General features: G+C 55.7%; 6 protein-coding genes across 6 annotated transcripts; 5 read left to right on the top strand and 1 right to left on the bottom strand.

Annotated features, from left to right (window-relative positions):
• The first annotated feature begins 1,653 nt into the window (after positions 1-1,653).
• GGS23DRAFT_568448 (uncharacterized protein) lies at positions 1,654-10,865 on the top strand. Its single transcript, XM_051516394.1, has 9 exons — positions 1,654-2,811; positions 2,866-3,028; positions 3,092-5,789; positions 5,845-6,208; positions 6,261-7,661; positions 7,719-7,770; positions 7,824-9,943; positions 10,011-10,067; positions 10,123-10,865. The coding sequence occupies exons 1-9, from the start codon at positions 2,139-2,141 to the stop codon at positions 10,203-10,205; spliced, it is 7,611 nt and encodes a 2,536-aa protein (XP_051371846.1). The 5' UTR covers positions 1,654-2,138; the 3' UTR covers positions 10,206-10,865.
• Positions 10,866-12,265: 1,400 nt separating this feature from the next.
• Positions 12,266-14,462, top strand: GGS23DRAFT_609585 (uncharacterized protein). Its single transcript, XM_051520279.1, has one exon. It carries the CDS (start codon positions 12,421-12,423, stop codon positions 14,164-14,166), a length of 1,746 nt encoding a protein of 581 aa, XP_051371845.1. The 5' UTR covers positions 12,266-12,420; the 3' UTR covers positions 14,167-14,462.
• On the bottom strand, positions 14,463-16,059 carry GGS23DRAFT_55124 (mitotic checkpoint regulator, MAD2B-interacting-domain-containing protein). Its single transcript, XM_051515334.1, has one exon. It carries the CDS (start codon positions 15,942-15,944, stop codon positions 14,679-14,681), a length of 1,266 nt encoding a protein of 421 aa, XP_051371844.1. The 5' UTR covers positions 15,945-16,059; the 3' UTR covers positions 14,463-14,678.
• Positions 16,060-16,589: 530 nt separating this feature from the next.
• Positions 16,590-17,223, top strand: GGS23DRAFT_55065 (uncharacterized protein). The gene has a single exon (XM_051515300.1). It carries the CDS (start codon positions 16,771-16,773, stop codon positions 17,188-17,190), a length of 420 nt encoding a protein of 139 aa, XP_051371843.1. The 5' UTR covers positions 16,590-16,770; the 3' UTR covers positions 17,191-17,223.
• Positions 17,224-19,149: 1,926 nt separating this feature from the next.
• GGS23DRAFT_55050 (sterigmatocystin 8-O-methyltransferase) lies at positions 19,150-20,981 on the top strand. The gene is made up of 4 exons (XM_051515290.1): positions 19,150-19,511; positions 19,585-20,107; positions 20,238-20,287; positions 20,345-20,981. The coding sequence occupies exons 1-4, from the start codon at positions 19,266-19,268 to the stop codon at positions 20,864-20,866; spliced, it is 1,341 nt and encodes a 446-aa protein (XP_051371842.1). The 5' UTR covers positions 19,150-19,265; the 3' UTR covers positions 20,867-20,981.
• Positions 20,982-21,518: 537 nt separating this feature from the next.
• On the top strand, positions 21,519-22,860 carry GGS23DRAFT_55052 (acyl-CoA N-acyltransferase). The gene is made up of 2 exons (XM_051515293.1): positions 21,519-22,150; positions 22,227-22,860. The coding sequence occupies exons 1-2, from the start codon at positions 21,769-21,771 to the stop codon at positions 22,586-22,588; spliced, it is 744 nt and encodes a 247-aa protein (XP_051371841.1). The 5' UTR covers positions 21,519-21,768; the 3' UTR covers positions 22,589-22,860.
• The last annotated feature ends 2,109 nt before the right edge of the window (positions 22,861-24,969 follow it).

The raw sequence follows: 24,969 nt of genomic DNA, 5'->3' as shown, positions 1-24,969 counted from the left end.
ATGGTAGTAGATACCTCTTACCTGGGTAGGGTAGGTACCTAGGTACTTAGGTGGGTGTGGCAGCGGCATTTGAAGCTGAGAATCTAGGTAAGCTTAGGGCGCCTTAACTCATGGCCTACCCAGCTATACTCAGAGGTAATTATAACTCCAGTTAGATATCTGCCTGCCTACCTAGATATACCTACCTATAGGTACCTACCTCTATTAAACAATACCTAAAGCGGTCCATTGAGTGCCTCCTATCTTCCATGAAAGCCTTAGTAAGGCCTAGGTTACAGCTACCGGAAAGTAGGTACCTAAAATATACCTATACCTTGCCTCATCACTGAGGAATATAGGTACATATCCCTCAAGTGCACACCCACCTCGGGTGCTTCCCGGATTGCAGAGGTAGGTACCTACCTGCCTTGTACTCACCATCATCTTCCAGCCTTTTGCATCTGATCATCAAATAAGACGGCCAAAGTTGAGAATCAGGAATCAATCATGGTATTTCTCTAAACAAAAAAAATGCCTGCTCCTAGATCTGTTTCACAAATACAGGAACCGCCCGGCCTTCGAGGACCAACATTAAGCTATTCTAAGAAAGCCTAAGTACGGTGATCTTTACTCGAGAGACCAACTTGCACTAGAGTTGATACATCCGTGCACAGCACTGCACACGCGCAGCCTTATCATTGGAAGCACCGGCCTACTCTATAAATTGTCTACCCATCTCCCAGCCCGCATTACCTGCTAGGCTGGGCAGGCTGTTACGTCTTAACATCCAGCTGTTTTCACCGAATGCCTAGTTGATTATTTTGCTCTTGATTACTGTGGTGATCAGACCCGTACGCCATCCACCCATCCCCATCCCCTCCCATCACCCATCCAAGGCTCCATCCACCCATCCATCGTCTACCCACCATTAACTGCAGATTGACTTAACTTGCTTGCGAGGCAACTCCCAACCATTTGTTGACGGCATTTGCCATTACTCCCGTCACCACACGTGCGACCAAGTCCGAAGAAGGCGTGGGAGCCAAGCAGAGGTTGCCTACCAGTTTTATGCCCATCACCATAACTGTCGTCACCGAGCCTCTCTCTGCACCGGAGTCTGCCGCCATTTGACTGGGATTGCCCAGGGGAAGACGACGAAGAACGAAGGAGAAGCAGGCGGGCAGCTGGTGGATGCCTGGCTAGGTACTTCTCTGAGTACCTAGCAGACAGCCTCATCCCCCAAGTTGCCCACCTCCCACCGGAGACAGGTAGGTACCTAAGCTAAGGTACACATCCCTCCTAAGCCAGCCTAGGTACCTGACCTAAGGTAATGTATGTACGATACCTACATCTACCTACATATCCGACCCGTCTTTGCCCAGTGGCAGGTACCCAAGGCAGCTCCCTTAGGTACCTCAAGTACCTAGGTACCTAATGGTACGGGAATTCCAAGGAGGGTACCTAAGCTCATTAGGGACGCGGCTATTGCTAGCTGACCTGCTGCACAGCTTCCACCGCTTCCACTGCTTCTTCCACTCCCAGAGCCCACCGGGGCTGCCTACACTACCCGTTCTCCACCTGCCCCTCCCCCACCATTAGCTTGCCCAACTGACGCCTCTACCCGGCCTTTCTCTCCCCCCTCCCTCCCCATCCCCCTCCCAATCGCCCGACGCCCTTCTGTTACCAACCCACCCAAAAGGAGAAAGGAAAAAAAAGAGCAACCGGGTTGAGCTTCTCCAAAATCCATCCTCGCGGTCCGCTACCTCCCTAACCCCAGCTGCCCACCCCTAAGCAACCTACCCATCGTTCCTCTCCCTCCCCACAAGGGGATCCTCAAGAGCTGCAAGAAACAATACCACCTTTCTCGTCCTCTCTATCGCGTCCCTCGATACCCCTTGTACACCTTCAGTTGTCGTCGTCGTTTTTTTTCCCTCTTTACCCTTTTCTTCTTTTCCCCTTCTCCCATTGCCGATTCTATCTTTTCTTACTCTTTTTAATGCTCGGCCGCCGTACTCCGCCTGCTTCTTCTCCCTTCATATCACCCACATGCTAATTCTGGAGTTTTGTCAGCTACCGCCGAGCCTTCTCGCGCGAGCGCCTCAAGCTTCGTTTGGAGCTCCACCATTTTTCGCTTCCCCCATCGTGTCAGCCAGGCCCAGATGGATCAAGAGTCAGGATCGTCCGAGCCGAGAGAACGTGCCGTCTCTTCTGAGCCTTGCTCGACCCGACCCAACCCCTTCGACGACGGGGATCTCTCTGCCCGAAAACGTCGCAGGACCTCTCTTTCCGGTTCCCGGAGCACATCCGTCGAGACGCTGCCATCTAGGGAGGACCCCGCCGACGCCGACGCCGTCACCGCTGCTTCCGATCCAAGCAACATGAAGGTCGATACCCCAGAGCCCGTCCCGCCGAGCACTCCCGCTCGCTCAGAACCTACCACCGAACCCGTCTCGAGCAAGGTTACCATCAACTTACGAAACGTGGACAGCCTCGAGGCTGTCTCCCCGTCCCCATCCTCCCCCACGCCCTCGCGTGTTCGAAGAGGCAGCATCAAAATCAGCGTGGAAGAGCCGGAGGTGAATATAACACATGCGCTCCCGGTCGAAGACACGTCGTCGTCTTCGTCCGAGCTCGACAGCCCCGAAGTTCCCGCGGTGTCTTTTGAAGAAGTCGGGGCAGACCTCGCGTTTCCTGCTACCGAGCCTAGTCTAGCGCTCTTGGCGGACGAGACGGCTTCGAGCTTTAATGCTGCTGTGCTCGAGTTCCCCTACCACAACGATACCGAGTCGTACTACGACACCGTCGTTCGCCTTATAGACTACTTTCGGCAGCGTAAGTCGGAAAATGCCTTCATCTTATCCCGTCGCTATGCTAATCACCTCCCAGAACCCGCGCATATCGAAGAGGTCTTGCAGAGCCTCAACCTGTGGCTGGAGCGGTACCTGTCGTATGCGCACGTCGAGTTCCACCCTATCGTATTAGAGCTCTATCACGAGAATAAGTCTTTTTGGCAGGCTCTACCCGATTTGTTTTGCGCTATTGCTCATCGGTAAGTCGGCTTCGTGCCTGCGTCTTGATTTCCGGGCTCCGCTAACCGGCGTCTTCCCACCAGGCATGGATACGCAAAATCCAGAGATATCCGAATTATCGTCGGCCAGGTGTTTGTGCAAGTCGCCAGATTGACCGGATTCCTGCTTGCGATTGATTGCCGGACGCTGACGCAAGTCGCAAGTAACGAGGGGAGGGATTTCGACCTGATATCTCCCATGTTTTTCCGAATGTTTAGCAACATAGCCTTCAAGGATAGCGAACAGCCCCCTAACGGATGTCATTTCGCAACCAGCCTGGGATTATCGGAGACACTCGATGTGCTCCAAGCAAGTCATGATGGACTTTTTGGCGAGATGAGCCGTCTGACTAGTTTACTTACCAGCAATCTGCTGCGATCCCCTAAAAAAGTCGTGGACAACCTCGCCGGGGTTTCTTGGCTCGTGGAGAGCTATATGCGTGACAGCTGCAAAAAGCTATCATACCCTGCCAATTACTCGCCGGCTAGCGTCGACCGGTCGAGGGCAAACATGGCCCAGGGTCTCAATTTTTTTGCAACCGTCTCTAATGCTATGGACGTTGTTATTGAGAAATCAATCAACAACCTGGCTGCCGAGACCGCGACGACTCTCATCTCTAGCTTAACTACAATTCTTAAGTATAGTCTCCACGGCGATAGCATCGAGGCCAATCAACTGGTACAAGATCACCGCCAACAGCACCCCGAAGTTCTGGATCGATTCACGCTCGAGACAATTCCTACAGAGTGGCGGATTGGCGTATTTTGCAAGCTGGTGCGATCACGTCAGATGCAGCTGAGGGTTGCGGCAGCATCGTCGTTGTGCGAAGATCTAGTTCTCCAGTGGAGGGCGTACATCGACCGTCAGGAGATAGGGGAGGAGAACCCCAGTCTGGCCTACTTGCGGTACTTGTCCGGTTACCTCGTCCGCACCGGAATCGTTAACTATCTCCTTGGTCCAACGTGTCATCCGGAGATTACTCAAGCAAGTTTCAACATTGTGGGGTTCTTGGCCGTTACGAAGACCTATACCACCGCGCAGACAGATCTCCTTTGGCAAACCCTGACTAGCACCCAAGATCCTCGGATTTCCGATGCTATCGTCCGGATGATGTCTAAGGTGGTTGGTCTGCTCGACTCGGAGAGTCTCTGCTATATGTGCGAGAAGTTTGGTGACTTGTCGATCGAGTCGTTCTCCTCTTCCATGCGAGATTTCTTCGATCACGTGACGAAGCAAATGCAGGAAAAGATAATGCCCTACAATCTTGTCCCTCTCGCGCCATACAAGACATGCGTCCGCTTATTGCAAGAGTCCTCCGTTTACGTGCCGCAGAATTCTATAGCGTTTCCCGAGATTCAGCAATTTGCTCTCGCAAAATTTGGCACCCTCTTACACTCGGGCCCGGACCAGACGGGGCGTCAAGAAATATGGATAGGCTGCGTGCAGGATATCGCGGCAAGATCTCGGACGACTTCTGGGAGCCTCCAAGTTCTGAGCACGCTCACGGGCAATGCCCCGGCGCTACAGATGCTGATATCCGAGCATAATTTGACGAAGCTTCTCGTTGAAGAGCTGGAATCCACAATTGCTCATGCGAAGGCTGTCGGGTTCTCCCCGGTCTATGCCAATCCTATCGGCCATGCTCGTCGAAGGCTTATCTCCACCGTCATCGTGAATCACGGACCGACCATCGATTCGGAGCTCGGTCGATGTCTATGGGATCTCCTGGTCGGGGATGGCGCTGTGTGTCTGGAGGATAGGAAAGCCGCTTGGGATGACCTCAACTTAGCGCTTAAGCGAACGCGGCTTGACAATCCCTTCCTTAATGCTTGTCTGCGAGATTATTTGCCGACATTGCCGCCTGCCTGTTACTGCGCGGGGTCGCTAGCGTTCGTTCGGGAGGCTATTATTCCTCTCGCGAACGATATTAACGGTATGGTTCTAGATGACGAGGAAAGCGTTAGATCGGCTGGCCTGGAACTGCTCTGGCAAATGATCCTGACAGCCCCGAGTCACACGATCGAGGAAACGGCCATTTCTACGCTAGTCGACGACATATACGTCGACAGCAAGTCGATAATATCGTATCCTCTTTACCGTGCACGGAAGGTCCATTTCGCCCTCGTACAGAGGTGCTTACAGCAGCTCAAGGACGCCGCGCACAAGCTGAAGCGTTTCAGCGATGACATGTCGAGCGGGGATAGCCAGCTAACGACGATGGCAGCCGCAAGTGACGAGCCTTACCGCCAACAAGAGCTGCAGTTCACTAGATCTCTCCAGGTGCTGATAAGGTTGCTTAAGACATTACAGACAAGGCCCCATTTTGCAGCACCGGATTTGCGATCTCTCATGCTGCAAACGCCTAGTCCGGTTGAAGGCGACCCCGCGGATCTGAAGTATCAATCGTTCGACGGCGACGACCAAACCGAAGTAAGGCCGCTTCGTGTTGGGCTGAAGAACACTGCTGCGTCGCTCTTAGCCAGCCTGCGCGAAGCCACCGGCTTCGAAAACTACCGATTATACTATCGCGGGCAGCCTCTGGCCCCGCTGGAAAGTGACATATGCAAGTCCATAGAGGAGCTTGGTGTAGTGAGCGGCCTGATTCTTGTGAAGAAGGAAACTGGGATCACGTCTCCCCCCGGGCGTATCAAGCCAGGAGCATCGCTATTGGACATCGAAATCTTGAGTCACTTCAAAGATCTCTGGGAGTATCTGAGTATGGAAGAGGACCTGGCGCGAGAGGTAAGAACTTTTATCATTTCGCGTTTCGAGAAAAATGCTGACGTGTGCCGTGAAGATTTACCAGTTCCTGGCATCCCTCCCGGCCGACGATTCGATGCTAGCTGCGTTCGAGGACCCGGAGACTTCTTATCGAGACATATTCCCTCTTGGGCAGCCTTTTAAGTCGTTGTATGCCCTACACGCGTTGCGCGAGTACCTCAATACTCGACGCCTCAAGAGCAATGTCATGCAGGTCTCTTCACAGGACCACGACAGCCAATTAAGGTCGACAACCGACCGGCAAGATGCCTTAGCCAGGGCCATGTCTCTAATTGTCGCGGCCATCTGCGACCCAGAGGTTGTCGAGCTAGGTTCGAGCGAAGCCTTGCAGCTCCAGCTCAGTCTCGATCTAGTGGACAATTTTGTCCAGCTCTTGAAAGGTATGATGTTCATCGTCCAGTTCCACATGCGGTAACGACTGACAGGATGAAGAAGCTGTCGACTTGGAAACCATGGCGAAGCTCCTCGATATAGATCTCCAGAAAAGGCTGTCGACGATACTCATCGGCGCCGCCGCCGCACGAACGAACCAGGTCAGCATCGAACTAATCAATCGGTCCTTTGAGGCCTTGCTCCAGTCTTGCGCGAAGAGCAGTCAATTCTGGGTCGGCTTTCGGAACCAACCGGCCGTACAAAACGTTGTCCAGACTCTTCTTCTTCACGATTCGCGCCCTATCGTGAGAAAGAACGTCGCTAGACTAATCAGCGCCAAGGTGCTTTACGGTTGTGGCCCCGCCGGAGTACGCGCGCTAGATTTTGCTGAGCTGTTCTGGCCCATCGTCTTCCAGTTGGTACCTCGAGCTGCCACGATGCCGAGTAACTGTGAAGAGATGTTCAGTCTCTCGTTTCAGTTACTCCATAAACTGAACGACGAGAACTCGACGGCGGTTGACCTCTACGCTTGCATCGAGGAGTGCGGGAAACTCTTGCTGTCTCACACGGCTACAGAGGACATCGCGCATCCAGGCAAGGACGTCGTGGCACATGGACTTATCACAATATTGAGTATGGGAATTAAGGAGGCACTAGCGAGGAAGGAGAGAGTCGTACTCCCCCCTGACTTCGTCACGAGACTGTTCTCGCAGCATCTCTTTCCGCCCGAGGATGAGGACGGGCCGCTTGTCCCGCAAGTAATTCTACATACCCCTTCCCGGACCATGCTTTACGATATCATATTCGTCTTGGTTAAAGAGGACCCGTCGCTTCTGACCCGATTGCTTCACGACCTGAACGCGCTCACATCACATCGTTTGCTGGAAGACGGGTCTGAAGTATACAAGTATGACCTCCCACAACTTTTTGAAAGATCGAATGCTATCAGGTCACCTTGCGGATATTCTGGGCTGCGAAATCTCTCCAACACTTGTTATTTGAACTCACTCTTCACGCAACTGTTTATGAACATTGGATTCCGCCGTTTCATGCTCGGTGCGCGAGTCCGCAATCCGCACACGCACCAGTTACTTCATGAGACGCAGGTACTTTTTGCGTTTTTGCAAGATAGTCGGCGGCGATTTGTTGAGCCGCAAGCTTGCATCGGGCAGATCATGACGTACGACGACACCCCTATCGACATTCACAATCAGATGGATGTGGACGAATTTTATAGTCTTCTTTTTGACCGATGGGAAGCGCAGCTGCTCTCTGAGAGCGAAAAGAAGATGCTGAGATCAATATACGGCGGCGAACTGGTCCAACAGGTGAAATCGCAGGAATGCGAGCATATATCGGAGCGCCTTGAACCCTTCTCCGCTATACAGTGCGATATAAAGGGCAAGGCGAGCCTCGAAGAAAGTCTGCAAGCCTATGTGGATGGCGAAATTCTGGAAGGAGGTATATATTTCTCTTCATGCCTATGGTACGTTCGGCAATGCTGACACACCTGTGCAGATAACAAGTACAAGTGCTCCGATTGCGACCGACACGTGGACGCAGTGAAGAGGCAAGTTGAGAATAATTTCTGCAAAATAGCAATAATACTAATTGTGCGACCAGAACATGCCTCAAGGATCTCCCCGATAACTTGATTTTCCATCTGAAGAGGTTCGATTTCAACCTGAGGACTTTGACGCGTAGCAAAATCAACGACTACTTCCCGTTCCCCCCCGTGATCAACATGCAGCCCTATACCGTCGAGCACCTCAGCGACTCTTCGCAGAGTGCTAAGCCGGATATGTTTGAACTGGTAGGCATCCTCGTGCATTCTGGGACCGCAGAGTCTGGTCATTACTACTCTTATATCCGAGAGCGGCCGACTGTCGATGCTACGCCGTCATGGGTTGAATTCAACGACGAGTCTGTTGCGTCGTGGGACCCTTCGCAGATGGAGAACGCCTGTTTCGGAGGGCCGGACTACCGGCCACAATACGAGACTGGCGCCGCCTACGAGAAGGTCTACAGCGCGTACATGCTATTCTACCAGCGATCCTCCTCCCTACGAAAGGAGGAAGAAATGTTGAAATCATCAGGCCAGACGGGCCCTTTCCGGTCTGCGGTTCCGGGTGCGCTGGAGGCCCAGATCAAGGAAGACAATTGGGCCATCGTTCAGCGGCATTGTCTTTACGACCCTGCCCATATGCCTTTCGTTTACGAGATGCTAGCGAGCACGTGGGGCGCGAAATGTTCTAAGGACCACAGGAGAGAAAATCTAGCAATGCAAGCTGCACTGGGCCACCTGGATCAGGTCGCATCGCGGGCTAAAGACCTCCCCGACTACGACCAACTTCGAACCCTGGTTGGTAAAGTCTGCCAGCGCTGCCCTGTGTGCTGTTTAGCCTTCTTCGACTACTTCAATAACCACAAAGACGCCTTGCGCATGCTCCTGCAGAGGAACTCGGACGCCAGCGTGCGCCAGGATACGGGGAAAACTCTGGTGTTCGTTTTGCGTACTCTCAAAAGTATGTACCCAGAGAATTATGGCCCGTTCGCCGGCGATGAGGAGGTAATACCCAGCGTCGGAGGCCGGAATTCAAGCGTGCTGGATATGGCGTTGGATCTTTTCCAACATATCTGGGAAACCTTTCATACACGCCTTAATTCTTGGCCCGAATGCTTCGGAGCAATGCTGGAATTCGCCCGACTCGGGCGTTACGAAGCACTGACATTCCTGGATAGAGATTTCTTGGTCAAGCTTCTTATGGTGGTGGCGATTGACCAAGCTCTCGAGCTTCCGCCTCAGTATACCAGGTTGCTCACCACCGTCTCGAGACGGCCGAGGCCGCCCAGTTACGAAAACATCATCTCTTTGATCGATGAGCTCCTGGCAGCGATCGACCCGGTAATAGGCCAAGTCAACTTTCTCGATGGTCCCCACGGCCGATCGTCACTCCCGCTACAACACGAGACAGTCCCCTTCACAAACCACGAAGTGAATATACTGCACCGTGACTGGGTCAGGGGCCAGGCGAATATATTTGTGGAAAAGCTGATTCATCTGAACCAGAATCCTTTGGCCACCGATTCCATAGTCAAGCGCCTCATGGGATTTAGCCCGACGATGGACTATAAGGTATTCGTTACCCTGAGACTTGACATAACCGGGGACCTGTCCTCAAACATGATTTCACCGTTTCTACGCGTCGCGGTGACGTATTGCCGCTCAAGTATCAACCGCGACAACGTCCACCGCCTGATAAACCACATCAATAACCAATGCAAGAACCTACAGAATGCCGAGGGTCGATCCTTTTACGAATTCCAGCGGGACCTTTTCGACGGGGCAAGGAACACGGGCGAGACAGACGCGACTATCCAGATACAGAGCCTCGAGAATCTCCCGAAATGGGCGCCGGGTTTGCTAGGATACATCGACCACTCAGTTAGTGACGACGTGGACAACTTCCTGCAAGAGAAGCTATTCAAGTATGGGCCCTCGCCCGTATTTGCTGAAAGCAACGGCGGAATGGAAAGGTCCCGGGCGATGCACTCGGCAGCTCGGCGACTAGCGATCTCGTGTCTCGAGTATCTACGGGATACTTATGTCATTCGTTCAACGCAGGCGGCCAGATACACGGTAATTCCTCTGGACCGAGTCATCAAGAGGTGCGAGGCGTACTTCATACCCGACGAGGATATGGATGACGGTCTAGGAGCACAGTACCTAGAGCTCTGCCAAAGTAAGGAACTTCCGCGGGAATGAGGCGGTCCAATCAATAAAATATATGTGTACTGACATGGTGGCAGCCGTCATGGAGCCGATGGACAGACTCACGGTCGACGAGATTGAAGAGGACGGTTCCGGTATGTGGAGCGACTCAACCACCGCCACGATAGACTATGACTGACAAAGGCCAAGATTGGGAGCAGTCAGTCGGCTCTTCGGAACAGATGGATAGCCTAACGGATCTCAGCATGCAAATCGATCGCGATCTGGTGTAGGAGAAAGAAAAAAAAAAGGAACAAAAGCAAGGAAAGAGAGAAGACGCTCTAAACTACACGAAACTAGTGCCCGCCCCCGGGGTTATCATCGCCAAATTCGCGGTGGTACCAGCTGACGCAAAATGTGATCAGCATGTAATGCATACGACTGATACGAGAAAGGTCCTTACTAGGTCGGTCGGATTAGATGGAAGGGTAAACCAGGGAGGGACAATGCATGGTACTGGAGCGACCGGCGTCTTGAGGAAACGGACACATGGTAATATTTGAGGGCAGCGTTCTTTCGGCATTGCCTGAGACGAGACGACTGACTGGTAGCCGGCAATCGGCATCGTTTTACGTCTCGCCACCTCACGGTTCTCATAGGAGGGGCAGGAAGGGACAGGTCTAACAGATTAGAGAGAGGGAGAGAAAGGGAGAAGGTTACGCATAGAGTCACTGTTTTCGCGGAGGGCTGCTTTTTTTTTTTTTCTCAACGCGGATGCTCCTCGGCGCGGCGTATTCTACAGTGGTGGTAGTAGTAGTAGTAGTAGTAGTGGGTAGTGGGTAGTGGGCTGAATCAGAGTCGGAAAGCAAGGAAGGGAGCAACTTGGCAATATGACCGCTATTTGCATTATGAAAAATGGTTGGCTTGGATTACCCATGGAGTTGCGAAGTGCAGCAGTTCTCTCTCTCTCTCTCTTCTTTCCTCTCCATCTGGCCACGAGGTAAGCATCTACTTACTAGGTAGCAGGTAGGTAGGGGATGGAAGAGGGAGTGTATTCTATTTTTGGGACCGCTGGGTGACCGGTTCGGGACCGGGCTCGCGGGGCCCACCGGCGCATCTCGGTGGATAAGTAGGTATGTGACTTGTATGGGTAGAGGTTAGTTGTGCGCGTAGCGTGTGTGTGTGCGGTGGTGGGTTAGCGACAGTGCGTGTGGTGATAGCAGTCCAACTAGCGCAGGAGAGGGCGGGATGAAGGACTATATTTGGCACATCTGGTCCCAAGGCGTCCGCTATCTGGCGGATTCGGTTGGCCTCTGGGTGATTGTGTCGTTGTAACCGCCGATGCAGGGTGCGGAGAGGGTTGGCGATGGCTTGTGGTTGGCCAACGGCTGCGAGGATTCGGGCTCGGCGTCGACATCCGGATTGCGAGCTGCAGGTCCCCCAGTCCCAAACGGTCACTATCACACCCTCGCCTACGGCGTAGCACCGCACCGGCTGTTCTGCTTTTCTCCTAGAGGGGAGACGCCACTGGCCGTGCCTCTTCCTGGGTTCTTCCTGGATTCTTCCTGGCCTCTTCCTGGTCGCTTCCTGGCCGCTTCCTGGCCGCTTCCTGGCCGCTTCCTGGCCTCTTCCTCCCTTTCTTCCCTCTTCCCTGCTTACCCCTACTCACGGGCTCTACCAGCACCACGCAGTAAGTCGGCGTCGGGTGCACATGTGAGATCTATGTAGCTTAGCGGCGTCGACGAATCGCGTGGATTTCTTCGGGTATTTTTGGGCCTTTCATCTTCTCCTCGGCTTCCTGAGACTCCCTTCCACCCACCCACACTGACTACCACCCTCACAAACACGCCCACCACTCGCTCTCCCGCTCCACTCACCCTCTCTCCCACGCCCCCCCGGCCAGCCACCAACCACCAGTCCGGTATCAAGGGCTTAGTAAACACGATGGTGATCTCTCAGGGACTGGAGGGACGCGGCCAGGCAGCCAAATAAACATGGGAGCGCGCAAATAACGCTACAGCACGAACGCCTCCAGGGGAGGGAGAGGAGGGGCTGGTGTCAGGATCGCAGGGGGGGAGTCGAGCGAGATGTCAACCCTGCTCGCCATCTTGCCGTTTCGGCATTTCGTTGTTTCATCTTTTGAAGCGCCCGGCTTTTTATAGCCATCACCACGTGCCGGTGTGCAGCTCCGGCACATTTTCCCCTTCCTGAGATCTGTTTCGACCTCTCAACCCCCCCGTGGTACCCATATAATAGATCTTCGACTCCGTCCTCGCTTTCTAAGACTTCATCGATGGACCCCCACAATCGTCGCCCCAAGATCTGATTCGAACCCGTCGCTGTCGGGAGACAAGCAGCGCGTCTCAGCATCGATTCCTCCCATTCCCCGCCGAGAGGAATATACCGGGTACCTCGTCTACCTGACGTCTCTACGGTCTCACCTGTCCGCCATCGTCTGCAGCCGGTGCCTATCTTCTACTTTCGCTGCCTTTTCGTCAGTCCGTCGCCATGTCACTATCGAAGCAGCGCATCTCCTCGCCCTTGGAGGCCGGTCCGTCGATCCTCGACGACTACAACCTGCCGTCCCACCTGACGGAGGCGCTGGAGTACGCGTCTAAGCGTCTCGCGGGGAAAGCGCTGCACGTCACCCTCGTCGTCGTCCGGAAGGAATACCAACTCCCGAGCGTGATGCCGCCGGTTCCGACGCCGGCCTCGCCCCCGCTTACACCGGGCATCGCATCTCCCCCTCGCTTCTCAACCCCCGTCGCCGGGCTAAAGCGACTCATCAGGAGGGGAACCCGCCTACGCAGGCCCGCAGCCTTGGAAGGCATCTCTAGCAGCAAGTCCTCGGTATCTTCCTCGCCCTCTCCTCCTCTCCCGACGCCGGGACCCAAATCCTCGAGCCCGCGCCGCTGGATCCTGCCCCCGACGCCGGGCAGCCCGCCTACGACTCCGCACACGCCGTCGAGCGTCGCCACGGCCTCGTCGTCGGCCTCGTCGGCCTGCTCGTCCTCGTCCTTCCTGCCCGCCGGGCCGGCTCAGGGGCCTAACGAGTTCGGCATCCGGCTGGTGCACGCGGACGTGCTGTCGCCGCGCGCCGAGGAGGCGCTGCGGTCGACGATCCTCAAGGCGGAGCGCAAGTTCGGCGTGGGCACGGGGTGGCTGGCGCCGGCGACGGAGGCGCCGGCCTGCGGCCTCAACGCGGACCTCGTGCGGCGCAGCATCCTGCAGAACGAGGTGCTCTTCTCGTCCGAGGGCCTCACCCTGCTCGGCCTCGACCGCATGTACACCTTCAAGTCGGCGCTGGCGGCGTACGCGCGCGCCGCGTACGGCGCCGGCAGCCTCGGCGGCACCGGCAACAGCCACGTCCGCCTCGAGGACGCCGTCGACTCCCTCCGCCGCCTCGTCCTCGCCAACGCGGGGCGGCCCGTGTCGCGCGCCGACCTGCACCGCAGCTACGACTGGCTCGGCGTGCACGCGCGCGCGCTCGCCGACGTCGAGCGCATGTACCGCCGGGCGTACGGGGGGCCGGAGCGCAGCGGCGCGTTCGAGGCGCCGTCGCTGGCCGCCGCGGCCTGGGAGGACCGCGAACACCAGCCGCCGCAGCGCCGCGCCACGGTCAAGCTTGGCCCCCTGCCGCCGCTGCCCCTGCCGCCCGCCGTGCCGCCCGAGCCGAGGCGGCCCCTGCCGCGGCGCCAGACGACGCCAACGCTCCGCCTGAACACGGAGCTGCGGCGCAGCAAGAGCGCCGCGGCGCTGGCGGCCGCGCCGCCGCCCCACGCAGCCGCCGCCGAGCTGGGCGCGGGGCTCGAGAGCGCGATCGAGAGCCTGCGGCGCGCGCACGCGAACGCCTCGGGCCCGAGGGCCAGCCCCGCGGCAGAAGCAGAGGGCGAAGAAGACGGGGACCGGACGGCGCGGCCGCCGTCGACGGTGGTGCCGTCGGCGTCGGCGTCGGCGTCGGCGTTCTACTCGTTCCCGGCGCTGCCGACGCCGACGACCCCCACGCTGGCGCCGCCGCTGTCGGCGCTGTGGGGCGGCGGCGGCGGGGCGTCGTCGTCGCTCGACCAGATGGTGCTGTCGTCGCCGACGTCGTGCGGCGGCGACCGGGGCTCGCAGACGCACGACGCCCTCGGCCCCGCGACGCCCAACGGCTACGACGACATCTCGCCCGTGACGCGCGGCGAGTGGGGCTTCCTGTTCAAGGGCGACGGCTGGAAGATGCAGGGCCGCACCGCGGCCGTCGAGACGTGCTGAGCGAGTGCGGCAGAAAGGAATGATCATCTTGTATACCCAGGTGTGGACTGTATATCTAGGGGGGAAGGGGGGAGGCAGCATGTGTACATGTATGTGTGTATATATATATATCTACGGGTGCGGACACGGCGAATCGGTCACCGGCGCAAGAGGGCAAAAAAGGAAGCATGGCCAGCGTGCAAAACGGGGGCGGCAGAAAGGCGAGGATGCCTAGCCTCGGGGGGCAGAACGTGCGTTTTTAGCACTGGGTGGGTGAGCGATGCTCCTTGTTACATAGGCCAAGCGACAGAGTGGAAAACTCGTGCATATCATCCATCCTATTTCGATGCTTCCCTTTCGAGCGCCGCAAGACAAACAACATCGTGACTCCCCGCGCTGCGTTATGCCGTGCTACGAACCTACATACAATGCCTCCGCCCGTCTCCTCGCGGCTAGTTGTACAGGGGCACGCTAGAATCAGCGCCGACGTAGACCCGACAACACCAAACAACCAAGCCCGCGACCGCGGCCCGTCAGCGCCACCCGTAGCGGGACCCGGCGTCCTGGCGGTTGGTCCGGCCGCGGGCGAAGCTCTCCTCGAGGGCCGCGCGCTGGCCCTGGGCGCGGGCGACGAGCTGGCGCAGGCTGTGCTTGCCGCCGGTGGCGACGGCGCGCAGCGGGTTGTGCGCCTGGGCGTCGAGCTCGCCCGACGCGCGCAGCCGCTCGTTGTGCGCGTACTCGCGCTCCGTGTCGAAGCTGAGCACGGCGCCGCCCCCGGCCTCCGGCCGCCCCCCGCGCCCGAACAGCTCCCGCCGCGCCGCCGCCGACAGGTTCATCGACGCCGCGATCGCGTCCAGCGAGTCCGCGTCGGCGCCGGGGGCGACATCGGCGCCGCCGCCGCCCGCCGACTGCGCGGCGTACTGCGCGTCGTAGGCCGCGAAGTCGTCCGAGGCGGCCGGCTCTTCTCCGTCGCCGCCGAACATGGGCTCGTAGATGCCGCTCCCGCTGGGGCTGGTGTGGTCGGGTGTTTCCTCGGGGGGCTCGTCGGGGATCGAGAAGAGCGACAGTTTCTGCTTCTTCGCCGGGGGCTGCGACGCGCCGTCTCCCGCCGGCGAGGGTTCGTGTAGTAGGTTCGTTTGGGATTTCGGCGCTGCGGGACTCGCCCCGGCGGCTTTTGACGCCGGCGTGGCAGAGCTCGATGCGCTCTTCTTCTTCTTCGCCGGCTTCCTCGACACCGACAGTGGCTTGAACATGAGCGGCTTGCCTACTAGTTTCACTTCTTCGGCGGGCTTCTGCTCGGCGGGTATGGATGGCGAGTGCGTGTTCCCTATCGCGGTGTCGGACGCCTCTACGTCGCCGTCGCCGTCGCCGTCGCCATCGGGCCGCCTGCTGAAACCCGGTGCGGCGCTGGTCCTCAGGTGAACTCCGGGGCGCGGTGCCAATTTATTGCTACTGCTCGTGCTGCTCGTCGGGGCAGGATTTCTGGTGTTCTTCGGGGGCGGGAGAAGCGCGTTGAAGCCGCCGAACGCGCCGCCTCCTCGGCCGGCTGCCGCCCTTGCGCGCTTCGCTAGCGGTTCATCGCTCTTATCGTCTTCGCTTGCTTTGAGGCTCGAGCTCTGGGGGAGATTCACAAGGATCTTGCCCGGCTTTGACCGGTCGACTACCTTCTGGAAGGCCTTCTTGCCGCTCGGCGCTGATGCCGCTGGTGCTGGTGTTGCGGCCGGTTGTGGCGGTGGTGGCGCAGGCTTCGTGACGGGTTCGGAATCGGACTCCGAGTCGGAGTAGTCGACGAGGCCCATTCTCGCTGTAGGAATTACGGGTTCTGTATAGCCGCGAGACGCAGTGAAGCAATAAGATGACGGGATGATGGATGATGAGTGACGGGTGGTTTGATGGAGCAGGGGATGGAACAGTTGAGCCTACAAAGTACTCTAGGTACCTACAGCTTCTCTTCTAGGTGCGCGGGCCTGGCCGACTGTGGCGTCATGCTTACATAATTAGTTCATCCGGAGTTGTGGCTGCCTTTCTCTCCAGAGGTACCCCGTACGTACTTGTGAGTATTATTATTGTTATTATTTAAGTACCTAGGTATACCCTGCAATATTCCCGGTGGCATGATACCTCTGCCTCAAGTATAGTATCTAGGTAGGTACCTACCCTGTTAAGCGCACTCCTCCAGGTACCTGTGGGCAGAGGTACCTAATGTAGTAGCTACTGGTACGTGTACTCATCCCGACGCATTCGGTATCAACATAGGTACCTAGAGATGAGCCAAACAACGAAGACTACCAAGTAGCGCTGTTAGGAATCGAACCTATCCTTCGTTAAGTATACTACCTACTGATCTCCTAGAGACTCGTGGTGGCAGTGGTGGTAATAACGGTGGCAGTGGTAGCGATAGCAGTAGTAGCGGCGGTGGCGGGACCCGCTTTAGGGTGCTGCAGGGGAGTTAAGGAGTCTTAAAAGGTAGAGGGTACAAGTTTACCCCCCTACTTCTTAGCGCCTTACACAATATTGCTTTTACTACCTATCAAGTATAAAATACCTGCAGTCCGTCAAGGGGTGGCCCGCAGAGTGGTACCCTAACTTATTCTCTCTCAAGGTCTCGAAGAGGCAAACCCAGCAATGCCAAAGCACACCCTGTATCTGGTCACCCACGAACGGGGCCAGCACCCGATAACTGGCAAAACCAAACCATACCACTGGTCTTACTTCATCCAAATCAAGCTCGAAGACGGAGCGAACGAGGGCATTGCGCACCAACTCCACGGAATGCCAGGTTCCTTCTACTACAAGGGTCCCGAAAATGTAGATCTCTCAAAGTCCGGAGACCTCAAGGAAGAGCTTGAGGTCGGGGAGGTGGACGGATCATTGTTGGACAGCGTTCATGAGGTCCTGGAGAATGTGAGAATCGATTCTGTTGAGTCTTCTGGGTGGAACTGCCAGGATTGGGCCCTCGATGGGTTCACGAAGTTGAAGGAGAAAGGATTTGTGTACGATCATCTCACTCCGGAGGCGGTGAAAAATTGGTTGAAGGAGACGTGATGAGAGAGGGACCGGTGACGTTGGCGCTGCTCAATCTCCTTCGATCTAGAACATTTCTAGCTCCATATCAAGATCGGTCTTTCTCGGGTACCCTGTCATGACTTCGTTCAATAGTTGAAACCACCATAGTTGACTCCGTGAGCCAAACATAGCCTTTCGGTCCACCATGCTGGCCAAAATCCCGCCATCTCCCAGTCAAGAATCGCGTTGACGTTTCCAGTGGAAGGGTCGACCAGGACATTCTCCCATTTCTCCCATGAAAGGTCTGCGTGGGCGAAATGTATGTCGTACGTATCAGGCGATTAGTTGACTTCGATATTTCGCGACCCATTCGGATCACGGGCATTGCCGGACGGGGGCAACCAGATAGTCGTGAAATTCGGCGACGGAAGCGAAAGGTCCGCAAGTGGAGAGGTTGGTCAGCCGATGATCGTAAGCTGGGCCTCCGGAGCACGACCCGATCCATCCAGCACCGGGGGGGGGGGAGTTGATGCAGCTGCTGCAGATATAGTCTGATCTGCCGAATCGTTTCGGATCGTGCCTCGTCGCACACGTCCGGCCACGCGGAGCTAAGCTGGGTGTTACGGTATTCTTCGCATGAGGATCCAACTGTTAACATTGTAACCCGACGCGTCGCCAAGATGGACCTCAAGAATAGAAGGGATGGGAATCGAGGTGTGGTTTCGAACGTAGTCCGTAGCCTCGACCTCCCTTTGGAGTCGAAAAGAACTGCCCCATTTGCGGACCAAATCCGAGCCCTCAAAAGTAACCCGACTAGGTGGCTGCACCGTACTGGGAGCCTCGACAGAAGTACCTACGGATAGCTGTCACGCTATGCAAAAGGTCTAATACTCTGTGTAACCAACTGTCAGCTATCTGGAAAGCCGCAATTAGTACCTAAGGTAGGTGAAGTGGCCACGATTTACCTAGGTACCTAGGTAGGTATCGTAAATAACCTAGGCAGGTACAGATAGGGGCACGGAACGTATTGGTCACGTGGGGATTGTAAGGTATGAGTACAGAGGACTACCTAAGGCAAGGGGATTGGGAGGTACCTCCACGTAAGCTGGGCTGGTGTTGGCTATACTCCACTAATAGTGCTCCGTAATGTTGTGCCACCCTCGATCAGATAAGATTATCTTATCAATCTGCCTCGGTAGCTGCGTACGCTTGCTCCCACCCACGCAGCCCCTCGTCGTAGCCAAGCCGCTAGAATATGCGCATACGTAACGTTGGCTCAGCCGTGAAGAGAAAAGGCGTCTCGCTCGAACCGGCAGATGCCCGTCATCTAGCGTCGAGTCTGTCGTTCTATGCGCGAACGTGGTAGGTAAACGAGTTCCAATTACGTACCGCATTGTCGCCCTGCAGACCGGGTTCTCGAAACTTGTGCCACGGCGAGTGTGCCCAGAACAGGCGAGGCCCGCCGTGAGGTATATACGAGCCACCACGCCGGTATGAAATCTCGTAGGTACCTACAACGATGTTCCACACCTACCTAGGTAAGGTATGTCACGGACAAAGAAAATGTAGACCAGCTGCCTATGCACTTCCGGTTGGCGTCGTCGGTGTATTGTTGCCTCTGCCATGCCGCAGTAGGGCAGTTGGATCTGATTCAGTACCGATAGATTTACCTCCCCTCCCTGCATGCGTCAGACGGAACCCTTGGTCTAGCCCCGTGGGCCACCCACCTTGGCATCGGCGCGAGGGGTCGCGTATGGCAGGTCCGAGAGGGGCAGATCGCCGACCGGAATCAGATGGACAGCTGCCTTCTAGGTAGCGTTCCCTTTTGCTGGCTTAGTAGGCGCGACATTTTTCACATGTAGGCCGACCGAATTGCCCAACGTAGGTATCCTACCAAGCTAATGCGCACGCCGACATGGATAGAGCTGGGCCTCTCCGGCTACGGAAGCTCTGCGGCCTAAGGGAGAGCCCACGACTACCTATCTGGTCGACGACGTCAAAAGGCATCCCCTTCCCGTAGGCCCCCGAGCCATCCGCCTCTCTGCTCTCCCCTTCGAACCGCACCCTTTCGCCTTTATTTCTACGAGTACGGTAGACGCCGACACGCTCGCACAATGGCCGAATCGCAGCCGACTCTCCAGGACCTCGCGGCCAAGATCACCGAGCTGTCCGACACCTTTGCGCGCTTCCTCAAGGAGAACAATGTCCCGCAGCCCACTTTTGCCGCGGATAGCCCGACAAGCTACAGCGGCCTGTCCTCGGAGATATTCATCACGCGCCAGCTATTGCTGGATGCCCTGACGGACTTGTGGTATCTGACCCAGGGCCCGAGCGAGAGCATCTTCAACTACGTCCACACCGTAAGAACTCCGGTTTTACCCATCCTCCAAGTCACCGAACGGTGCAGATTCTGACCCGCCGCCGCTCGCAAAGTGCATTCCCGACGCCGCAGCTCTAAACGTGTTGAACTACTTCGATTTCTGGTCCGCGGTGCCCCTTGAGGGGTCCGCTTCGTACGCCGAGATCGCGCAGCGCGTCTCCCTCCCGGAAGACGTCGCCAAGCGGGTCCTCCAGCACGCCGTCACCCTGCGCATCTTCTCCGAGACGGAGCCCGGCAAGGCGTCGTCGCGCATCCAGCACAATTCTCGGTCGGCCGCCCTGGCGCGCTCGTCGGGGCTCAAGGCCCTCGTCTCTACCATCCTCGACGACGCAGGCGCTCCGACGATGGTTTTGAACGAGGCCCTCAACCGGTACAGCCGCGGGAAGCCCGCCCTGACGCAGGATATGAATGAGACGTCCTTCGCCCTATTCCACAGCGGCGGGCAGTTCGGGAAGCACGGCAATTCTTGGGACCTGCTGGAGAACGACGGCGCTGGCGACAAGCAAGGCTGGCGGCAGAGGAACTTTGTAGAGTTCATGCGCTATATCAAAGAGATCTTCCACCTGGAAGGTGTCGGTGAGTTTTTACTCCATCCCTCGCCTCAGCTCGTAACGAGTTTGTACATGCGATTGCGAGAAAAATATCGCGCCCTTTTGTTATATATATACCTCGCTTTTATTGAGTCTCAATGTCTAACTGGATGCAGTACTCGACGCTCATGACTGGAAGTCAGCGGGCAAGGCAACTGTGGTAGATGTGAGTATCTATCAGCTACTACAGCTGTTGTTTGATAACCCACTAATGGCGAACTAGGTCGGTGGCTCGGCAGGCCACGATGCTATTGTCTTAGCACGAAACTTCCCCGAACTCACTATTACCGTTCAAGATCTGCCCAAGGTGAAACCTGTCTTCGACGCGAATCTCCCCGAGGACGTTAAAGACCGCGTGTCGTTCGTAGAACATGACTTCTTCCAACCGCAGCCCGTTCAAGCGGACATCTATATATTCAAGATGATCCTCCACGACTGGCCCGACCACGAAGCCTCTAGAATACTGCGGGCGTTGAAACCGGCTCTGAAGCCGGGAGCTCGCGTTATCCTGTTCGAGTATATCGGTAACCAGGGAGAGACCGAAGGCCCGGTCTTGCCCCGCTCCATCCAGCAGATGGGCACGGCTACCGATCTGCGACTGATGGCACTGTTCAACGGAAAAGAACGCCCCGTTGATGCTTGGGCCAAGATATTCCGCGAAGCCGATGAGAAGTTTGAGACGGTTACCGTCAAGGCCAACCCGCAGAATTTTTTTGCAGTAATCGAAGCGGTTTGGCGTGGATGAGCGACTTAGACCGGCGGCAGTGGGACTAAGTAAGCGTTGTCAAGTCTTTGTAGCGGATACGAAGGAAGGGGGATGTATATGTATCGAGCCAAGCACTTCCCGATCCTCTTTAACCCCTGGCCTAGTTTCCGCTCCCGGTATATGCCGAATCCTAAATCCTAACGTAGCCTCAAGAGGGTTGAGGCTTGGTATACCTACCACTGTATGTTTTAGTCGCTTCACGCGTATATATGGAAATACAGAGCAGCCGGGAATATGAAAAGTCTAGCCAAAGTCCAAGCTCTCGTCATACTTTAGCGTGTCTCCACATGGTAAAGAGTGATGGCGAGTTTTCTCGGTTAGTGTGCTTCGGTCTCGTCATCACCCTGGGCATGCCGCCCATCTTCCCATGTTTCTTCTAACACCACAGCGATGCATCCAACCTGGGCATCGATCGGTGCCCGCATACATAGCGGAGGTACGTAATGCAATGGGCTCCACGCGGGTCCCATCGCGTAGAAGCGCTAGACAAGGGAGACACTAAAAGTCCCTAGAACACAAGCGGACAGAGCGCCGATCTGAAGCGATCATTCGCCGGCACCGGCCGACCCCTCGCCCTCGGCGTAGTAATGGTATGGTGAGGCCTAACCTGTGCCGGAAGGTAGTCGGAAGGCAAATTCGAGAGGTGTTTCCATATTCCTCGCAGATTTTGCCGCCGGCTACGTACGCACTCCTTGTCGCGTCATGGGAGGAGTCCATGACTGTCCGATACAATGCCGTCCAGCCGTAAAATATAGTAGGTATATATAGGATATCATACCGTAGGGCGTGAAGGCGAGTGTAAGGGGTGAGGGGGGGGGAGATGGAAAGAAGCAGACAATATCCACCCTCTTAGCAGACAACCCTTCCGACATTCCCAAAAAATGCCTTTCGTTGTATTGCCTGCTCACATAGCCGACATCGAGCCGGTGTACGATGTGTACTTCGAGGCGTTCAAGGACGAGCCCATACTAAAGTTTCTCTATCCTCGGGGGGTAGACCGGAAAGCGCACACAGAAGCCATGGCACAGTGGTGGGGCCACGATAGAATCAGCTACACGATCAAGTGTCTCAACGCCGATACGGGCAAAATCGTGGGCATGGCCACGTGGGACGTCTTCCACCGGCCCGGGGAAGGAAACGGGTGGGAGCGGCCCGCCGGCATACCGTGGCTCGAGGGGAAGGAAAAGGAGAGGGCCGAGGGCGTCCTCAACGGGATGTGGGATATGCGGGAGAAGCTCTTCGGGGCGCGGCACAAGTACATCTGTGAGTTTTCAGTAATACTGCCGACGCGCCGCTATTCGGCACCGGCAGCACCGCGCTAACGTCAAGAGGCCGAAAGACCTGAGCGTCATCGCAGTGCACCCGGAGCACCAGCGGCAAGGGGTCGGGCGGCGGTTGATGCAGTGGGGGATCGACGTGGCGGAGCAGTTCGGCGTGCCCATCTACACGGAGGCGTCGCCGTCGGGGCTGGGGCTCTACCAGAGCGTCGGCTTCGAGCATCTGTCGCACCTGCGCCTCGTCCACAGGCAGGAGGTGACCGGCCTCCCCGACGCCGAGGTGCCCCTCGTGGCGAGGATGCCGGCGGCGGCCCGGGGGCTCCGGTTCCGGGAGTGGGAGGCGAGGGGGTGTCCCGAGACGTATGGCGTTGATGGTTCCAGCGGCGCCCAGGACGCTGGTCGTGCCGGTTGTGCCGCCATGTGATACGAATGGTGCCGGTTTAGGTACTTGGACAGACTCTCTCGGGACACTCGTCGATATTGAGGAGCAACTTACCAGCTCTTGCTTATGCTAGTAAGCGGACGTAGGTGTAAATTGGTACACGAACGGATGTCTTACTAGAGATTTTGTTAGGGAACACCAACAACGGCCATGCTCCGAGTAGGGAGACGTCTCAGCTCTTCTCTGGCGTATCCGATCACGGTGTGAGGGAGCTTGAATGGCCACGAAACGTGCTTCTCGAAATCCTTAGCTATCTAAACCCTTCTGTGAGAATACGGGGCATTTCAGGCTCTTATACCTGCTTAAGTACGAAGACTTATGTAATAATGATACCGCCCCGCTCTAGTCACATACAGTTAAGTAGGCGCCCGCCTACGACTCCAAAAATACCCGAAACACTCCCAAAGCAACAGCAATAGTAATCCTTTCAATAACCACTTCACGGCCTCCTCAGTCACCTCCATTACGGCAGTTGCAGATTCCAGCAGAGTAGGGAGGGTAGGAAGGAGGATAGAAGGGGTATCCGGAAGGTGACGGAGCTGTTGCGTACGAGACGTTGGCTCCAGCGGCCTGTACGTGTGGTGGGAGTGAAGATGGGTGTGAGGTCGGGATCTGCGTAACAGCTTGCGAGGTAAGTGGCTTGGACGACCAAGCAGGGTCATTCTTTGCTAGGGCTTCTTCAACTGAAAGCCCTGTCATCTCGTACACGAGTCTCTCGAGCCGATCTTGTCTCTCCTTAAGCTGCTCTTTCTTTAGGAAATCTCTCTTCCGATCTACGATCCTTTGACAGTTCTGTATGATGTTGTATGCCTCCTAAAGGGCTCGTGCGTCGTAAGCAGACTTGTACAAGGCCTCTTCCCGCAGATCGAAATCTTCCAGTCCGCCTACAAAGCATTTGATCAGTGTTCTAAGCACATGAGACTCCAACATGGTTAGGTTTTCCGGCCCATTAAGACAAGGAGTCTCTAGCCCCGATTCGTCTGAGAACATCCTAAGCAGGGGTATTGCAATTGACAAGACGCTCGTCCTTCCTTTACGAAAGCTTGATCGTTTCCCGAACCGGACGAGAGTCCGCCCGGCCAACTAATTTAGCTGGGAAACGATCTCGTAGGATTTGCTCGACTGTCGTTAGGTCTGCCTGGGTGGCGACGCCATGCCTTGCGACATCTAGAGCTCCTCGTACGCGAGGATCGCTGTCAACGAAAGCCGCGGCTTCTCCCTCGCACTGCATATCAATTGCTTTGAGGACGTACGATGCCGGTAAGGCATCGTATCCTACGCTTCTGAACTCCCATGTCAGACGGGCTAGCTATGTTGCTGCCGGTTCGCTTCCACTGAACCGTCCGCAGCTGGCTAGGCTAGGTAGGACGCCGATGGGAGGGGTCGTAAGTGGTTGGTATAACAAGGGGATATGCTTAGAATAGGTTCAATTCAACTAATAATTCTATAGGGGGTCTCTTAAGTCCTTATCTTCTTCCAAGTTCTACGTTCCTTTCTCGTCTTAATATAACCCGGAAGTACCCTTTATACCTTTATACCTTTATACCTTAATACCGAAACTATCCGAAGCTTATCTAGGACTTTCCTTAGTAGGTCGCCGAGGTAACGGCCTTAATACCCGATATTACCCTCCTAACCTTTATAGCCTAATCTATTAGCGTAGGGTTCCATCCCCGTATAATATTATCTTCCTTCTTCGGAGGAGCTCGTTCCTAAGCGTAATACCTAGGCCCGATGGTTAGTAGGTTTATTAGGGTTCTATAGATAGAATAACTTAACGGCTTCCTTCGCTCCTTCGGTAGTAAAGTACTCCTACGGTTCCTAAGTCTAGTAGCGCTTAGCTAGCTATCCTTACTACTTTACTAGGTATTTAATAACTTCTCCGGTCCTTACGGAATCTAGTACCTTATTTACCTCGTAGTCTTTTACTTCGATCGGGGCTACCTCCCGTAGGACCTAGTTAAGGTTAGGTAATTCCTAATTACTAGCGCGGTAGGGTTCGATAAGGGATACGTAGAAGGTACTATAAATACGCTAGCCTTTCGGGAGTATTAGAATTACGGCGGTAAGGGAGACGACCTTTTAGATCTTAAAGGAACCGAGCATCTTTTTATCTATCTTCTTTATAAGGCGTTTGGTTTTAATATTACGGGCGTTTAATATAACGAGCTATCCGACTTTTAAAGGGGGTTCCTTCTTTCGGTATCTATCTACTTATTTTTTTATTCGCTACCGTATTTTTTCTAAATGCTACTTAGCTTCGTTATATACCCGAGTTATTTAGTAAGTATAGAGGTTACTTCCTAGATTCTTAGGGGTACCTAAAGGGGGGTTATATGCGGCTAAGTACTACTTATAATTAA

This window comes from Durotheca rogersii (assembly GCF_024521655.1).
Source record: "Durotheca rogersii strain YMJ 92031201 chromosome Unknown GGS23scaffold_10, whole genome shotgun sequence".
NCBI lineage: Eukaryota > Fungi > Ascomycota > Sordariomycetes > Xylariales > Xylariaceae > Durotheca > Durotheca rogersii.
The sequence above is the reverse complement of the archived record's forward strand: the minus strand, read 5'-3'. Positions and strand labels throughout refer to the sequence as shown.

What these genes read in the sequence shown, in the direction of transcription:
- GGS23DRAFT_568448 (XM_051516394.1), top strand. Translation starts at nt 2,139, where the DNA reads ATGGATCAAGAGTCAGGATCGTCCGAGCCGAGAGAACGTGCCGTCTCT. An exon ending in TATAGACTACTTTCGGCAGC is followed by an intron (nt 2,812 to 2,865) that starts GTAAGTCGGAAA and finishes ATCACCTCCCAG; the next exon opens with AACCCGCGCATATCGAAGAG. An exon ending in AAGAGGACCTGGCGCGAGAG is followed by an intron (nt 5,790 to 5,844) that starts GTAAGAACTTTT and finishes TGTGCCGTGAAG; the next exon opens with ATTTACCAGTTCCTGGCATC.
- GGS23DRAFT_609585 (XM_051520279.1), top strand. Translation starts at nt 12,421, where the DNA reads ATGTCACTATCGAAGCAGCGCATCTCCTCGCCCTTGGAGGCCGGTCCG.
- GGS23DRAFT_55052 (XM_051515293.1), top strand. Translation starts at nt 21,769, where the DNA reads ATGCCTTTCGTTGTATTGCCTGCTCACATAGCCGACATCGAGCCGGTG. An exon ending in GGCGCGGCACAAGTACATCT is followed by an intron (nt 22,151 to 22,226) that starts GTGAGTTTTCAG and finishes AGAGGCCGAAAG; the next exon opens with ACCTGAGCGTCATCGCAGTG.
- GGS23DRAFT_55065 (XM_051515300.1), top strand. Translation starts at nt 16,771, where the DNA reads ATGCCAAAGCACACCCTGTATCTGGTCACCCACGAACGGGGCCAGCAC.
- GGS23DRAFT_55124 (XM_051515334.1), bottom strand. Translation starts at nt 15,944, where the DNA reads ATGGGCCTCGTCGACTACTCCGACTCGGAGTCCGATTCCGAACCCGTC.
- GGS23DRAFT_55050 (XM_051515290.1), top strand. Translation starts at nt 19,266, where the DNA reads ATGGCCGAATCGCAGCCGACTCTCCAGGACCTCGCGGCCAAGATCACC. An exon ending in TCTTCAACTACGTCCACACC is followed by an intron (nt 19,512 to 19,584) that starts GTAAGAACTCCG and finishes CCGCTCGCAAAG; the next exon opens with TGCATTCCCGACGCCGCAGC. An exon ending in CTTCCACCTGGAAGGTGTCG is followed by an intron (nt 20,108 to 20,237) that starts GTGAGTTTTTAC and finishes AACTGGATGCAG; the next exon opens with TACTCGACGCTCATGACTGG.